Raw genomic sequence first — 18,457 nt, 5'->3', positions numbered from 1 at the left:
AACACCTCAGGTTCAAAGGACTGCTGAATTCTTCCCAAGATTTTAAAATTCCAAGGAGATATAACTCAGCTCAAGACTCTGCTGCATGTCAAGAGTTGTGTCTGCCAAGTGTGCCTCTCAGATTAAAGGAGAGAGGGAGAAAAGGATCCCGTGAAATATTTTAAAAATGTAGTCCCAGATTTACTTTGCCTAGCCCCATTTCATGTTCTAATTACAAGACTTGGAGCCTTAAAATTCCAACCAGATTAAGAACAAAGGAAAGTAACACGTAAGATTGGAATAAGGTGCTAAAGGATTCCGTGCTTCTTTTTAATGAAGCATTTCAAGGAAATTTATCAGGGCTGTTCATGAGGAAAAAAGTAAGAGAATGGAAACACTGTCACAGGAAGCAACAGGACTGCCTTCAAGGAGATAGGAGCTTGGGAAGAGAGGGCCAAGATGTTCCTGCTGGCAGCAGCAAGAGTCAGTACGGCCCACTGTGATTTACATGATGAGGAATAATAGCAGGAAACAAAACTTGGCCTGATGTTCCTTTGAAGTTAAACACCATGGAGAAAGAACAGTCAGAACTGGACTCCACATCGAGTTTTCAAACTTAAAAACATAGACTACCTCTAGCTGTTAGTAGAATCATTTGAAAGTACACATTTCTTGTGAGCAAAATCTTTTGTATTTTCAGAATAAACAAGCTATTCCTTTTCAGTTCTTCTTTTCTTCTAAAGCAAACATTCAACCTAAGAACTTCTTTCCTCTATGTACTTCACGTTCCACTGAAACACATTGATGAAGCTCCAAACAGCAACTAAACAATGTTTCAAAGCTAACATTTTCAAATGCCAGAATTCAGGCTCCACTAGAGACCCTAACTTGACTCCCAGTACATTCAAAACGTGTAAAGATACAGTTGTTTTAAATTCCTGGAGACCTTTGGGTTTGGAGGTTCAGCAATTTACTACAAACCTCGGAGACTTTCTAGCTAAAAGCAGGTTACCAGAAGTTTCACCTCACCCCCGCTTTACTAACTCCCCTGATATGGTGAAGGAATGCATTTGGATGCTGGCCACTTACAGGATTGCTCCACACACAGGAATGTGATTGACGCCTTAGTTCTCATGAATTTATGCTGGAATCATCTTCTCAGACTGGCTGAATTAAAACTGTTTATGACTTTCAAATATAATGATTATGTCTGCAAAGTCCAGTGTAAAGATTTTCAAGAAAACCACTTCAGAATTTGTCCCTAGAGCAGACAATGTGATGCTTCTTATCACAGTGTACTGGACAGCTAAGAAGCTGACTGGTAATAGCAACGCCCATGCTCTTTGTAGATGAGATACACATAAGCAGACCTGGGAAGTAAAGAAACCATGTCAGAATCACACAGTGAACCACAGAATCGTAGGGTTTGGAAGGGACTTCTGAAGATCACTGAGTGGCCTTCTATGATAAGCAACCAACCTAGGGGCTTTCTGTGATGGTGTAAGTGCATCAATGGACAAGGGAAGAGACAGTGATGACAATGATCTGGGCTTCAGTTAGGCCTGTGACACAGTCCCTCCCTATGTTCTTCTCTCCAGATTGGAAGGATATGGATTTGATGAGTGAACTGTTTGATGGATGAGGAACTGGTTGCAAGATTTGGATTTAAATTTTAAACTATCTCAGCATAGCTTTGTTATTTTCTGTTACTACATGTGATTTAATAAAGTCTCAAATCAGTTTTAGAATCACAAAATAATTTATCATAGTTTAGGTAATAACAAATCTGGAGATAAACAAGACAGTTATTTACTGGGAATTTCACTGGTGTGGAAACTTCAGGAATAAACAGTTTTCAGTGTATAAACAACACTGCTCTTAAGTATACGAGTTGTTTCTCCATTCCATTCCACTAATATAATGACACTGATTACCACAGGCATCAGAAAAATTACACTAATTCTGTCTCTGTACATCAAAAATGGGCCCTGATACCAAAACCTACTGTGTGATATAAATCCTCCTAGATACAAGTGAGGTAATACAAACTTTGTCAGTATAGCCATTTTTATATAAACCCTTAATCTATCATCTATTTGTCGTCTCCTTACTTTTTCTGCCTTGATGCTCAGCAGCGCAATCACCCCCCACCTCAGTGCAGAACATTCTCACAGGTCAGGTACTCAACTTTTAGACATATGTGAAGTATCTAAATATTGAATTCAATTTTCTGTGTTTCCTTTATTTTCACTGGAGACTTCTATAGATACGAATTTTTCTTTGCTTATAAAAAAAGAAACAAAAGAGAAAAAGAAAACAAAAGAAGAAAACATAATCCTGTGATAGTGTCACAAAACAGAAAATAGTATAAGATCAAGACACTGCACATTCCTGACTTCTCCACAGACTTCCAGCATAGCCACAGAAAAGTCTGGCAAATACAGTTTCCTCCCAATGTATAAAATAGTTGTAAAGCAACCCACAGTAATAAAATAACCTAAGTTAGTTGATAAGTTTGAGACATTTACATGCACAGGCAGAAAATGTTGATGTAAACTTGCTGTCATTTCAAGATTTTGAATGGTCTTTGCCTTTTAGAAGCTTGATTGGAACTGAAAAGGATTGAAAGAACAAAGAACTGTGCTGTGTGTGCCTTTCTAGTACTGTATCTGATAGGACAGCTCTGCAAGGAGATACTTACAGAAGAAAGTACCGTATCAGAGATTGCTCCCTAAGCTTCTATTTTATCTAATTAAATATAATTAATTGCTTATGTAAATTCATCGCCCAGTAATATGAGTCACTGAGACGCATTAAGGAAAGATCAAACCCAAAGGAAAAGATATTAGGAGCAATTCCATTTTGGGAAAAGCTCTGAGGGATTTCAAATCTTACATAGGTGAATTTTTCTCTGTTGGGCATGACAACATTGCTGACTTTTATGTCAGCATGGAATGATGAATGTTCTGTAGCGCTACAAAATTTCACAACATTAATAAGCATTACAAAACATTCCTTAGAATGTTGGGAAACTATCAGCTAAAGGAAACTGATCTCTTATGGATGTCATATAAAGCAAATGATAAATCATAATACAGAAAGCATATGATGCTGAATTTGCTTTGCTAAGCAATAAGGTATCAGCTATCTCTAAAGCTAACCAGTTTAGAGATCTAGCACATTATATTACAGATTTAAACACACACATCTTTCCCAAAACCAGGAGTTTCATAGATTTAGTTTCCCTTTTCTCCTCAACTTTCCCATAATCAATGTGTGGTTTGCTTCCACGATATCAAAGAAAGAAAATCTACAGGGTCTGCTCCTAATCTGGAAAACTTTCCCAACAGTGAATTCCACTAAGCTCACCAGAGGGATGCAGAGTGGAAACAGTCATCTCCCTACACTGAGGGAGCCAAGCTCCTGCTATTGCACGATTCCTGCACATTCAATAAGGCCACACTGAGGTCCTGGCATTATCCTGGTAGAAATCTCCATTTTTTTCAATATTTATTGGATTAGTCTGACTTGCTTCAGATATCTTCACTAGGAAAATATGGATTTCACTTTAGGAGAGATATTTTTCTCTGCTAATTGTAACATGAGCAGAGGATGACCAAATAAATTACAGAGATATACACAGTAGATGATTACATTTTGACATTCCGATATGGGAGCCAGATTCTAAATGTTGAGGGAAATTTCCAGAGGTCTAAGTCAGCATAATGCTTGGCTGTATGTAGCAATATATTGTTAAAGTAAGTGGGAAATTTTCTGCCTTAAACGTGCTGTTGAAATAGTATTCATGTGGCCAGGAAGTATGACCCAGCGTGCCACTGTCCAGTGAACAGCCACACAGCAGCTTCCCAGCCCAGAGGCACCAGCCCTGTCAGGCAGTGCCAGCTTCCTCTCACTTCCCAGTTTAGCTCCTGGAGTTGGGCAGCACAGCCATTCTTATTCTTTGGTCAGATCTGTTTCATGGCTAGATGGAAGGAAAGAAAGAAGAGCAGAGGCGGCGGCAGCAGCTCTTCTCTGTCTCAGTGCTTCTCCTATGTCTGTCATCCCCTTCTCTCATCAACTTGATCTAGCCACACTGCTCCCCCACGCCCAGCTATCAATTTTTCCCTTCAGCTTCCTTCCCTTAGCACAGCTAGCTTGGCAAAGCTAGCCCACCACCCCTGCTGAAATGGCAGTCTCCTTCCCTCAAGCCACAGCACAGCTGAAAGCCTTGCATTGCTGAGCAGTGGGAAATGCTGCTGGAACAAGGTAACACTGGTCAAGGTGGTTATTCCAGATGGCCTGGAAGGTTCCTCACCTCTCTCTCTGGTACAAGAGGTCATGCCAGAGGAAATGGGAGCAAGGACGGGATGTTGAGACTATCTCCATGACACAGCTGGCCTGCTTCCCCTCTTTTGTAACTGAAATGCAAGGACATCTAACTGGATACAGAGCTTAAAAATGAGTTAAGGTTTGATAGAAACACCTTTTTTTTTTTTTTTTTTTTTTTTTTTTTTTTTTTTTTTTTTTTTCCCTTTCTTTCTTCTTTTTAGATAACTAGGTCCCATAACTCTTTGTAATGTCCTTTGCAAATCAGCTATGATTTTATCAGATAACAACCTTGAAAATCTAGTCACACAAGATCAGGATTCTGCACAAAGCAAAAAGCATGCAAGCTTTTTGGCTGAGGTAATGTTGACATACAGCTGCAATGAGACAGTGCTGAAACTTGATAAAAACAAGGCAGGAAAATGAGCAGGTTCATGTCTGGGGTTTAGTGAAGGCATGCTGGTAATTTAAAAAATCCAGGGTTTAGGCACACCTTGAAACACTCGATATGATGGAAACTCTGGTTGAAATTGCCATTGTAGCCGGATCCATATTGTGTTTGTTTTACGTTATGAAACAGAAGTGATTGCTTGCAGCTAAGCGCACACCGAGCATGAACATTAAAGGCAATTAGATATGCAACTTCCCTGTTACTCTTCTCCTACACATATTTTCCAAGTGTAAGACCTCGTAAAAACCATCATCAATACAAAAAGAAATGTCAGCACAACGCTGCAAAATGCACCTATCCCTTTTATATCCAGACAAGGTTCCACAACCTCCCGTTTCCCACCTTCCCAGCAGAAGTATCCCCAGCTGAGTGCGAACACAGCTCCCTCTAGAGCTCGAGCATTAGATGAAAGCAGACCCCAGGCCCCAAAACTTGGGCTGAGCACCCAGCGAAGCAGCACGGCGGGGAGCAATGAGTACGGGCAACGTCGGGGGCACAGAGCTCGCGACAATGACGGCAGGCAGACATTCAGCAAATTTGTCCGAGATACCTTCCTACCCTTGAAAATGACATATATTCCCAACAACTTTGTAGGAAAAGCGTCCACCCGGTGTCTGTTTTACGAGAAAACTGAGGCACAAATCCTCAAACAGTGTCTGGGGATTTTTTGGGGGGGGTTATTTATTGTCTATCCTGACGGGAGAGCCTAGCAGAGCCCCATTACCCGTGCGGGGAGGGCAGGAGCGAGCCCAGCAGCCGCGTTCCGCGCGCTGAACCGAGGCCGGACAGACGTTTGTCGCTGCAGAGTTATGACCCGAGACAGCCAGCCCAGAGCCTCGGGACCAGCGGCCGGAGCGCTGTTCGGCCCCACCAGCATCCCACCGCACGGACGGCGGACGGGAGCCGGGGGGGGCACGCGTGCACCGGGACTGCCAGCAGCACAGCGCCCAGGTGGCTCCGGGCACGGAGAGGCGTTCCCCGGGTGGCCGCGCCGCCCCTTCCCTCGGGCCCCTTCCCGCAGCGGGCCGTCCCCTCGCAGACCCCCGTCCCGCCTTGCGCAACTTGGTGATGCCGAAGCTCTTCGTTCAGCCCCGCTCCCGTCCTCCCTGACCCCGCCTCTCGTCCCGCAGATATAAGTAGGACCGTCCCGTCCCGTCGGTAACTCACCGCGCTCAGCCCCGTCGCGACGTCGCCGAGCCGCTCCCTGAGGATGCCGCGTGCCGCCGCCGGAGCGCGGGCCGTGCTGCTGAGCGCGCTGCTGTGCCGCCTGGCCGCCGCCGGTGGGTGATGGCGGGGGGGGAAGCGGCGGGACGGAGCGGAGGGGTGGGCGCGGGGCTCGGTTCTCGTGACAGGGCGGCCACGCGCGGCGGCCTTTGCCCTCCGCCAGAAACTTCGCGCGTGGCCCTTGGGGCTGGGGGCAGCGGCCGTGGGGGCGGGAGGCAGCGGCTGCGTTGCGGGGCCGTGGAGAGCGGCGACTCGGCCGTTCAGCACCGCTGGCAGAGCGCTCGTTCGCCGCGTCTGGTTTGTTCCTACGGGAGCCCTGATGTCCGCAGTCGGGTGCTGCAGGGCTTCCCAGCGGCACCGGGAGCGAGCCTCCTTTGTCGCCAGGTCTGAGCTGATCGGAGCGGCTGAGCAGGCCACGGTTAGAAAGCAATGAGGGGATGGCTTAGCGCGGCGCTGGCTTCACGGAGGTCGGGGAGGTCGCGGCTCGTCGCGCCGCGCGGGGTTTTCCACCGCGCTGTGCACCGGGACAGTCCCCAGAAGCTTCCCCTCGGTCCGGGACGGGCCGCGAGCTGACCGTGCTCAGGGCAGCGCAGCGTTCTGAATACTTTATCTTTCCTGAATGAATCGAAGGGGAGCCGAGGTTGAAGCCTTTCACATTAGAGACAGTGAGGGACTGTGAACCGCACTGCTGCTGTTTGGGGTTCGGGCAGTCTCATGTGAGGGTGTTCTGTTTGAGGTTCAGACATTCTTAGAAGGGTCTTCAAGATTTTGTACGTTCTTATGGGGTGCTGGATCGCAAAGTAAAGTGAGGACTCGTGGAGTTACCTCAGCAAGCTCGGAGTTAGAACAACAGCGACAGAAAATAATTTTCTTCTCATATTTCTCACTTCTGCCAGGGCACATTCCTTCGGTGAGACAGCCTGAGCCCAAAGGGCAGGACTGGGCCTTTCCGCCCGAAATAACTCCCCTAAGCAGTGATTAGCAGCAATGCTCCCTTTACCTAAACAGTAGTGCAGGCAGCCAGCAGTTACGTATGACATGGCTAATGGCACGCTTTTCTCTTTTTAAAGGCACCCCAGGACTACCAACGGCAGTTAATATAACTTGGTCTTCAATCAATTTTAAAACCATACTAAAGTGGCAACCAAAACCATCGGGTTACTTCTACACTGTGGAAATACATGGGTAAGTGACATGGAGGTGTGTGCATCAATGGCAACTGAAGATGTATCTGGAGTGTTCGATGGTTTCTGAGACTGAATGTATCAGGAAAAGAGCTCACTTTTAAGGCAACTGACAGCCCAAGTGTCAGTATATCCAACCGTAACAATACCTGATTCAGGTTTCTGGCTTGGCCCACTTCAGAAATGGAAGCGGAGCTTTAGATTGGTATTTCAGTCCTGGGGTGAGGTGCGGCTCCAGCTGCACTGGAGACGTGTGCCAGTGTACTGGAAGAAGAAGCTGACATTTGATCTGACGTGCCGTGTATTAGACACAACTTCACCTTTTCGTGTCTGAACTGAGTCTTTGTTCTTTAGTCTCTGGCAGTGTCTGATAAATATGAGTCTGAATTTTCTAATCAGTGAATCATCATAATGTATGTTTAATCTAGCTGGGTAATACTAAAAATTACCTTTGTTCATCTAGCTCCGTCAAGACTTCCTCTGTCATCATGTTTTATAGAAGCTATGAAAGACTACAGACATAAAAACGTTATCAGCCTGTGTGAAGTGTCTGACACCTCTGCTGCACAGAAACTTCTGTGAAGTTCAGCAATAAATCAGTGCTATTCTTAGCTCCCATGTTAATTCATACATCATTAATAAACATACCCTGAAGGGAGTCTGCATCAGAATCTCTCCCACTTGTAATGAAAATGTGGTACTGTAGTCTTCTCTGTGTATAAAAGTTGCCTAGAAATGAGAGCAGTCTCATGACTAATGGATGAAATACCAACACGATGGCCTAATGCGCTCTTTTATTCTTTAGGCTAAGGGAGCAATTAAATGAATAGACTTAAAAGCACGCCCTTAGCAGAGTGGCACAACCTAGCTTAAGAGCTCAGTCTTACAAAGAGCCAAGTGCAGACACAGAACCTTATCCTGCACTGTGCAAGTTGAAATGTTTTATGAAATTGAAGTTTATTTTGCTTACGAAATATTGAAGTCTGTTTGCCCAAGGTTTAGCATAGAATCAGGCCTAGCTGTGATACGGAGGAACTTATTTAGACAAGATGTTTCTGCAGATGAATTGCTCTCAAATGTTTTCGTTCTCTTTTATGTACATTTGTTTGATCACCAAGATCAGATCTCTTCTGTCCTTTTTCAAGGTATTATCAGGGTGCGAAGTGGCCATTAAAACTTTTTTCCCAATGGCTTATTCATTATTTCTCAAGTAAATCCTCAATTCTTTAGAATCAAGAGAAGTTCATAGAGGTCGTGTTTCCTACAATATTTTTTCTTGCTTCTGTAATGTAATACTGCAATTAAAATTGCTGCTAGTGTCTTGTTCTTAGTGACAGTTGTACCTGCATAGATGCAAACACAAGTGACACAAAGGAGGAGGCACTGTTAGATTAAGTGATTACTATACGTAGCAGCAGAGCTTCCTAGGACAACTCATGTTGCTGTAGGCAATCATCTTTAGATGCGTCTGTGAACAGGGATAACATTTTCAAAGTAATTTCTATATCTTATTTTCTGTTTTGTTTTCATAAATCAACTGAAGAAAAACCCCAAAAGCATCTTTCTGTAATTACTACTTGTTTCTACAACGCATTGTGAAATATATCAGCACAGAACAGTGGGTTGTTTTTTTGTTTGTTTGCTTTTTTCCCTTCTACTTCTCAGCCTACTTATACCTGCAAGGCCATTCCACTGACTGAGGGAAGGCCATGCAGTTTGAGGGGAAAAGTGTTTTTAGCCTATGTAAGTAGCTTGTGAAAGTCTTCTTGGTTAGTGCTGACACTTCTTTCTTACTCTTTCAAGGGAGACATCTGATACAAAAAAAAAATGCATAATGACTACAGAAACAGAGTGCGATGTCACTGATGCACTCCGGAATGTAAAAGAGACCTACACAGCACATGTATTATCTGTAAAATCCTTGGTAGAGGATGACTTTGAAGAACCACTTTTTGCAAGCTCTGAAAAGTTCACACCTTATTATCAGAGTAAGTAGAATCCCCAATTAAATCTTTTCATTAGCTTCCTTTCAAGATGATTTTCATTGACTTAAACAAGGTTTGGATTTGGCCTAAAGCTTGCTCCTATAGATTCTTCAGTAGCCTTACTGATGTCTTAGAAGATGACATTCAGACATAGAGCTTTCTTTCCCTGTTGCAGAGCAGTGTGTGAGATTTTAACCACTACTCATTTCTCACTTCACTGTACACCATTTTATCAGCATTGTGTACAAGACACAGATACTTGTTAATACCAGTACTGCCTTGGCTGAGTAAATTCTTCTGTTTGAGAAGGGAAGGGAATAAGAGGGAAAGAGCATATTATGTAGAAAGCAGTAGAAGTGTAGAACAAGCAAGAATGGGAAAAAGAAGTGATGCCAGTGTTTTAATTCTGAAAATGCTTCTTTAGCTATTATTGGAAAACCGGAGATCCAAAACTACACACAAGAAGACTCCAAACTGCATGTTGTGCTCCGCGATCCACTTACACCATATACATTTCCTAACGGAAGCTTTCAAAGTGTTCGAGATATTTTCAAACAAGACCTGGAATACAAACTCTATTACTGGAAAGATCAAAGTTCTGGAAAGGTAAGGCCTTACTCTGCTTTTCTTCATATTCTGTAGATATATAACACCTATATAATTTTTCTGCTGCCTTAAAAGCACTGGCATTTTTGCAGAGGACGTGAAGTGATAAATGTTTTCTTCTTTACAGAAAGATGCAACAACAAAAAGCCATACGTTTGATGTAAGCGTTGACAACAAAAATAGCTATTGCTTCTACATACAGGGAATCATTCCCTCTCGCGGAGAAAATCGTAATGGTCAAGAAAGCACAGTGCTTTGTACCACCGTAGGAAGAACTATTTTAGATGGTACGTATCTAGTGAAGAGTGTTGCACTGCCTTCAGCATTTCAACACAAAGACGCTTCAATTTTCAATGTTTTATAACTCTATAATGTGTGATGCCTAAGTTATGAATGAACTTATTTAAATGAAAGGACCACAGACTAATGGGAAGAACACCATTAGGCAAGGTCTGAGCTGCTGACTGGTCACAAGAGTTTCAGGTCTCTTCACTAGATTGTGGCTTTATTTTCTTTATTTGTTTGGCTTTTTGTGTGGTTGTTTTTTTTCCCCCCACTGCTTCCCTTGGATCCTCCTGATACAAGCAATCCCATAGCAAGTGCAAGTGGTTGATTACCTCTAAAGCATAGGAGTGCTGGAAATCTGAATGACAAGCATTTCCATTGACTTGTAATTTGAACTGAAATTTATTATCTCAAAAGCAGATGATGAGTCCAAGACTCTCTTTAGTGTTACATTGCCATGTCAGCTGACAGACTGACTTCTCATATCTATGTGAGCAGACAGTGAATCAGCCAGTTTTATTCAGGCCTGAATAACACTTTCTTCTGTATAAAGTTTTGAATACTTATTAAATAGTATTACAATACCAGCATGCTTTTTTCCTCTCCATTAGATGAAGCAACTTGGACTTTTAGAGAACCTCTTACAAAGCTTGCTTTCTAATTAACTTTATTATCTAAAGTATATACTTTTAAATATCGCAATAGTTAAATTCTAGTAAGTTACAATTTCAGTAAGATTATCTCTTATTGGTACTTTCTAGCTTCTAATCTAGAAAAAAAATACTCACTTGGATTTAGTTCCACAGAGACTGGGGGGGTGATTTGACCTAGTCCTGTTATTTTGCTGTACTATCTAGATTAAAACCCACTGTGAACCACATGAAATAAAGCTTTACTTCAACAAATTCATTCTAAAACAAATTGGGTTCACACCAGGGTAATCATTCTACTTCCATGGTACATTTTTTAGCTCAGCGTAAGGATTTGTAGCGCTGTGACGTGTTGGCTCTGATAACTGAACCTCGGATTATTATTTTTTTCCCCAACTCTACAGAATACGGAGCAGAAGTCTTTATCATCATAGCAGTGGTAGCAATTGCAGTCATCACTCTGGCCACTGTCCTAGCGGTGATCCTGTGTAAACGCAAGAAAAAAGCAAAAACTGCAAGAGAAAAAGAACCACTCAATGGTGTCTAAGGAAAAACTGTTGTGGATACTTGTGGAAGACACAAAGGCAGAAAAAAGGATGGAGCCTTTAGCCTCTCTGGTACGGGAAATTTGAAGCTAATGGATCTTTGAGTCCACCAAAGTTCTAGACAGCCACAGATTTAAAAACAAACAAAAGAAAGCCACAGATAGCAGGAAGCCCCTGTCTCCAGTGTCTGGAGGCTGGAAGAATATTTTGGTGATCAATTACAACATAATTACCCTCCTCATACATTCTTCTCAGCTAGAATCAAGTGAATCTTTGGTTTGACCAGGCACTCTCAAAGTATAAGCATTACTGAGCCAGAAGTCTTACAGTACTTGTGAGGAGGAGAAAAACACTACTTTTGAAAAACGTCCTTTGCTAATGAAAAGGACCATTTTTCTGTTTCTATGAAACAAAACCTCTAATTATCTGACCTTCTTACGACATTATTAACTGGTGAAATGATCTGTTAGTTCAGACGGTACGAAGAAGCTACTGCTATTTCTGCACTTCTTGGATAAAACTGTCGTGGTCTCTTTATCTTTGGATATATCCAATCAGCAGTAAACAAACAAACAACGCATTGGTGACCACTAATGCTCTTGCAGTAGGTAGTTGCTAACCATATGGGAAGCATATCTGGATTACACTACACCTACAGTTCTACAGACAGGGTAGCCTGTTGGCTTCAAATAAGTGTTAAGCTAAATACTTCAGTTTGAGGGAATAGCAACTCACTTCAGGCAAACACTGAGCAAGTAGCAGTAGTTACTGCATTCTGAACTTTATTTGAAATTAAATGGTAAATCAACTGTTCATGTATTATTGATTCAAATCATCTTGGTGATGGGATTCAGAGGTACCTTTTGCTATGACTGTTTTAATATTTATTTTATGGATGACGATCTAATTTTTATACTGCTGATACCTGTATTTATAGTAATTTATACTTTTCTAGTGAAATAAAGGTGACTGGGAAAATAAGGCCTTTCTTTTTTTTTTTTTAATGGAGTACAATATTCATTCTGGAACTCAAGTTAAAAATGTGTTTAGGAAACTTACCTCGTGATCAAAGTTTACACAAGTAGTCAGAAATCCAGCCAGGACCATGTGAAATAAACCAGCAGGACACCTACTACCTGCAAGGACAAAAACATGAGAAGCCACACTTCATGAACTAATGATAGGTATTGAAGAGCCCCAAGTTGCTGTTCAGCTTTCTGTTTGGTTAAGTGGTTATTCAGAATCTGCTTCTTAATCTAATGGAAAGTGTATTGGATGCCCATCTGGAGGTTTGCTTAGGAATCCCCATGCTGATACCTGTACCACTTTTGATAGTAGTTTTCAGTCAAGGCAGTACGGGATTTGACCCCAGGCTGATAACTGCTGCAATGTTCTACCTATTGCTGCTGATAATGATGGGGATAAGAACCAAAACAGAAGGGAAAAAAAAAGCATCAAGCAGGTCACACTAATTGGCTGTATACCTCAGTGCTATGTATGTGCCTTTGAGGAGGCATAACTGCATTTATGAGAACTGATAACAAAAAAATCTTACAGAATAGCATTTGATATTTGTTATTCTTACTATACAGTAAGATACTTCTTCATATGGATTATGAGTCTCATGATTGTGCCAGAGTAGTTTAACAGACACTTGATTTGCTTTTGAGTTCTGTTATTTACAAGGAGAGAAAAAACTTTTTAGTTAATATTGAGCAATAAATGCTTAATGTATTTTCTGAATAAGCCTTCTTTGGAAAAAGAATCTTACACCAGCAATCAGAAGCATGAGAGTGTGTGGGAGTAAGCTTAAAAGCATTCCAAAGTGGTCATCATTACTCCCCTGTTCCACTTCATTAGTTTCATTCAGAGTAGAGCTCAGGAAAGGCAAAGTTCATAGGAAAACAAAAGCCCACAGGAAACAGCATAGTGTTTATTAAACCATGCTGTGCATTTGATTATTTACATAGAAAGATGTTATAAATTATGCTTCGCTAGCTAGATTCTTCTTTTGCTTTCAGTACGAAGGTTGTTTTTATTAAAAGAAAGAAAGAACACCCACGGATCACAAACAGTGCCTTAAATGGTGTAAGAATGGCCCATTGCTGCAGAAGTTTTGGAAACCTGTGCCATTTCTGCTCCCTAGCTACAGTACTTTATAACCCCAGCAATGCTCAGTGTCCAGAGTCACGAGGCCTACAGATCCCATTTCTAAAGTTTTATGGCTGTTTGTGGACATTTGAGAATGGGCCTTTTTCTCTCCCCCACCCCTCCTGCAATGCTCAGTGTACAGAGCCCAATCAAACTGTTGTAATGCAGAGGTTTAATTTTCTCAGTGTTGTCACTAGGAGGAAATACATTTTATAATATTGCTTTAAATTCAAATTTACCTTCACACAAGCAAATAAAGGCTAATGTGATACTAGATTTTGACAGCCCTAACACCGCTGTGGGTGATAAAATGACTGCCATTACTTCAAGTGAACAGCTTTACAGGACTTAGATATGGATGCAGACAACCAATCTGCTCCTAGCAGACTCAGCTCTTCAGTGTGAGAAGGGTGCTGCTGAGAGGCACACAATGATAAGAATGCAATTATAAGCTTAATTTGGATCATTGTTCATGTGGCAGTTCAGGACAAAGTGTCTGCACTGAGTGAGAACAAAACAGCTATGAAATATTCCCCTCTTATTCTCCAATTTAGTACAGATTGCTGTACAATATTAGAACTCTGTAATACAGAGGAACAAGTGAGCTTTTGAGAGGACCAGACAAGAGTCAGTTCATCAGTTTGCAGTCCCTCAGCTGCTACATGTAAGAGTGCTTCCTATAGCCTAGGCTTGTCACTGCAGGAGAGAGAAGTCCTGTGCCGGAGCTCTGTTAATGGGTTTCTGCGCGAGTTTTAACTCCATTCTCAAACACAAAGAACAATCTGCTAGTCAGGGCAGAAACAGGCACTGGTCATATGAAGATCTTTCTAAAACCACTCTTCCCCAAGTTCCACTGTTGATGTTTCCATTCCGCCTCCCCATCCTCTGTTCATTTCCATGACTACTTCTTCCCCAGAGATGCACTCACCATTTCATTAGGATCTCATTTATATGAAAATATGACATCTGAATATATATTCCTTAATCACCAATCAGGAATATATTAATAGCATAGCAATGTTTTTCACTCTCTACAACTTCCCTTGCTCACTATAATCAGAAACTTCCAGAACATTGCCTAACATTGTGAGGAGTCTCGGCGCACTTACCATTAAAAAGTAATACTGCTAGTGACTTCCTAATTAACAATGAAGTCAATAATCTGAACTCAAAGAATATTTGCAGTTCCAGTAAGTCTCAGTGCCACCTTTTTCTTCCTGTTTTCACATTCTCTACCCTGCTACTTCAGGTCATATTTAAGTAGCTAAGTACCCAAACATTATCATAATCACAAAACTCTTTCATCAAAAGAGCAGTTTAATTAAAAATCTCCGTCCTCTGAATAGATGTTCTCCCAGTGTGATCACATTTTTAATTTGCCCTTCAGTGGTCATAAAGCTAAATTAAAAATCGAGTGTAATAAAAGAGCTAAAACGACAAGGGAGATTTTAAAGCCTACTCCAATAAACGCAGTCATTATTTCTGCCAAAAAAGGTGGTATTTTTAAACTTAATTAAAAGAGTATATTCTTGATTAACATAAAATATTTCCCCTCTGCTGCTGCTTTTGTACTTCACCATTCATTCATGTTCGAAACATCTTCACAGATTATAGTCTTATATTCCATCTTCCACTTTATTCATAAAATATCCATTTTCTTCCATAAGTCATCAAGGATGCAACCTTATTGTATGTCAGTGCTTCAGCTAGTGGAGTAGCAGCATAAACACATCTTATTTACTTTTCATAGTGCAAGATCACATTAGCAGCACTGTCTAAGCAATTAATACTCTAGGAGCCATGACTACAGGGCTAATCCTGGGACTGAACATTCAGTATTACATTCCAGGCAACTCAGAAAAGATGACCCCAAGTGGCGAAAAAGAGGCATAACCACAACACTATTATCGATCCAATTTTTCTTAAGTGACTAGCACGCTAATAGTCAGTTTGAATCCAGGTTTCACCAGAACCTGAAGGAAAAGGGCATATTAAATTTATTAGATCTTTCCTACTAGCAAGGAGCAATGGATAACTTGAACAGTTAAGTGAGACCCAATGGAAAATCTGGGAGCAGTTCCCTGGATATCTCCTGAATTCCTCCATGTACTCCATATTTCAATCTGCCAGCTTCTCCGAGGACTCTGGATAAAACATGTCTTGCCTCGACTAGCTTTTGAGCGCTGCTGAAAACAAGGTCACTGCCAACAAGTACTTAATTAGCCTTTGCTTAATGGTGTTAAAACCTGCACAAATCCAAATTCCTTTATACTCTGTATACTCCTTATACTCAGAAAACTCAGTAGTTCAGTATCATAACATAGGGCAGAAAAGCTGGTGGAGAAAGAAGTTGCCATAGGAACACGTCTCAGGTGAGAGGCTGCTCTGCTCATCTGTGCAGTTTCTCTCATGAGGACCAAGAACTTACCCACAACCTCAAGAACACAAGCAGACAGGTACACACAGGAGCTACTTGCCTCTCAAACGTACCCATGTAAGCACCTTGTATCCCACTGATATGATGCACCCCAACACCTCAGAGAAGCGCAAGGAAGCTTGCAGATACACCCTGATCATTAAGATTTTTGTGAACACTGAAGGATGAAATTCAAGCAGCCCTTCCAAAATTCTCTTAGGACTGCTGTAAATATGACTATTCCAACAGAAAATTGTAATTAGATTTCAGGTAATCTAGCATTTGTGAGTTTAGAAAGACCAGAATGTCAGTGTGCAGAATTGACCATGATTCCTAATTCCCCGTTATATACAAAAAAAAAAAAAAAAACAAAACCAAACACCTGCCAATGGCTTTCCATTATGTAAGATTGCATTGGAGTTCTAAGAAACCCTCAGCACACACTTGTTTTTCTTTTACCATTGTTTCCCCAACACTTTAGTTCATTGGTCCCTCTAAGGAAGGTTATCCTACAGTACTGTACAACATCTGTCATATTAGCAGCTTCCAACACAGCTGTTTTTAGCTCCACGACTTTTGCACCAAGACATTCCTGCAGCAGCACGCCATGTTTTAGTATCTGATAGCAATAACCCCTTCCATCTAAGAAAATAAAAGGCATGCTTGGTTATGTAGAGGAACCTCTCTTCAATTGCATGTGTGGTGTGGCTTTTCCAGAGCAGCATTCTCCAAACTTTTTATGATCAGGATTTCTTTTAACACTGCTGTGATTTGTGCCAAACTCCAACAATACTTTAATGCAGAAAATTTGCTCTGTCACGTAGGTGGAGTTCCCAAGTAAATTTAGTCTCAGCAGTCTAAGTTTTGCACAGACAGCTTCGACCTCATTTTTCCAGTTCTGTTCTATTTTGGTATAACATCATGTGTGGATGCCATGTCTCCCAGAATGAGGGACAGATGGGGAATAAGAATGTTGGTCTATGGAAAAGCAGAACAGGAAGCAGGGCTGGACACTATTGCTCAACAGCTCCTCTTGCCAGTAAAAGTTACTGTATCTGTGTACTACAGGCTTGACAAAGGACCCCAAAAGTGAGGTTTCTAACCAGAATAACAGACACCATATGTGCTGGGGCTGGTTTGGGAAAGATATATTCCACAGAAGCAACATGTCCAAGTTCCCCTTCCCTCATATTTTATAACACCAATTGTATGATTACTACTACTCTGCTGCATTCCTTACAGAATTACTCACAATGTATCTGCAGTTTCCAAAGCCAGCCCCCACAGAATTGCAGTAGACATTTAAGCATATGATTTCAATTTAATCTTCAAATTTACCATGTTTGTTTTTTTTTTTTTTAACTATTCCCTTAAGATAGCTTCTGTTCGTAGAGCTCCAGGCTATTTATAGTCTGGCTCTGCTTTTGCATCCAGGGAAAGAAAATGACACAGCAGCTCAAAGATGACTGCAGCATTTAAGACAATGTTCTTCTAAGGCTTTAACAACGATAAATTGCTTTTGTACTAACTTGGCTGTATTTCTGTTTGAAGTCAAAACCACTGAATCTTGCATTTGAACGCATATGAAGGATTCTGAGTTTCCTCAGAATGTGTATGTGTTGTAGCAACCTTTACTGGGCAATAATTCTAATCTTTCACATGGAGTTTAAGCATCACCCTTCCAGCAAGTGGCTGGAAGGGTGAGGGTGGCAGTCTGTTCCCCAGTGAAGACAGGAGAAAAGATGCCTATTAATTAGTTAATAATAAGCTAACACATAAGGAAAAAAATAGACAGACAAACCTGTAACAATTGTTAACACATACCCTCAAAGTTAAAAAGCCAGTTTGCATATACACAAGATGAAGTTACTTCCTGCATCACTCTAGAGTCTTTTTCTACTTTTTGTACTCACAATCACTCCAGATAGGAAGCACTGCTGAGAATCCAGATGCGCAACTTCCATATGCTGACAACTTTAGTCGGAATGGTGTACGTACATCAAAAAACACCACCTACTTTAGAGTTCTACTTGGAAAACACAAATGTGGCTATTGCAAAGGAGAGATGCCTTAGACACCAACACTTCAAGTCTCACTTAAATACAATCTCAGATTATCTTACCTGTTCAGTTTTCCCTCACAAACTCCAAGCAGTACAATGAGTGAGAATCTGGAACCACAATGTGTGAAGTGAAAAAATCAACCAGCCTCCTACTCTTCTCCAAATAGCTGCAGATCACTGATTGATACAAGGCAAGAAACCTCTTTTTGTGACCTTGAAAGGAACTGGCATAATCCAGGAGGTATCTAATGAAGAAATAAATACATTATACAACATACAGCAGCTTTGTAAACAGCAGTTTGAACTTGTACCCTGTATAATTTCTTCTTGACAAAGATAAACAGGTTTTGCAGAAAAAAACAAACAAACAAAAAACTACAATCTCCAGTTGTATTTCACAGTTGAACTTCAGGAGATTATCACTGTGGAAACTTCTGCAAACACCTCACAGTATCTGTGATAATGCTACATAATCATTAATGACAGATTTTTAACTTCTAACTTGATGGTAGGACACCTTTTTTCCATGTTTCTGGGTCATTTTATGACACCAAAGATTAGGGATGCAGTAGCACCTATTGAGTCTGCAGAGA

At 41.4% G+C, this 18,457-nt stretch overlaps 1 protein-coding gene across 1 annotated transcript; it reads left to right on the top strand.

Annotated features, from left to right (window-relative positions):
• The first annotated feature begins 5,829 nt into the window (after positions 1–5,829).
• On the top strand, positions 5,830–12,216 carry F3 (coagulation factor III, tissue factor). Its single transcript, XM_072343498.1, has 6 exons — positions 5,830–6,036; positions 7,051–7,165; positions 8,968–9,152; positions 9,574–9,755; positions 9,883–10,042; positions 11,095–12,216. The coding sequence occupies exons 1-6, from the start codon at positions 5,967–5,969 to the stop codon at positions 11,235–11,237; spliced, it is 855 nt and encodes a 284-aa protein (XP_072199599.1). The 5' UTR covers positions 5,830–5,966; the 3' UTR covers positions 11,238–12,216.
• Positions 12,217–18,457: the final 6,241 nt, after the last annotated feature.

This window comes from Excalfactoria chinensis, chromosome 8 (genome assembly GCF_039878825.1).
Source record: "Excalfactoria chinensis isolate bCotChi1 chromosome 8, bCotChi1.hap2, whole genome shotgun sequence".
Lineage (NCBI taxonomy): Eukaryota > Metazoa > Chordata > Aves > Galliformes > Phasianidae > Excalfactoria > Excalfactoria chinensis.
This window is presented reverse-complemented; position numbering and strand designations above follow the sequence as displayed.

Coding starts and splice junctions, on each gene's coding strand:
- F3 (XM_072343498.1), top strand. CDS start 5,967: ATGCCGCGTGCCGCCGCCGGAGCGCGGGCCGTGCTGCTGAGCGCGCTG. Junction 6,037..7,050: donor GTGCCGCCTGGCCGCCGCCG/GTGGGTGATGGC, acceptor CTCTTTTTAAAG/GCACCCCAGGACTACCAACG. Junction 9,153..9,573: donor GTTCACACCTTATTATCAGA/GTAAGTAGAATC, acceptor ATGCTTCTTTAG/CTATTATTGGAAAACCGGAG.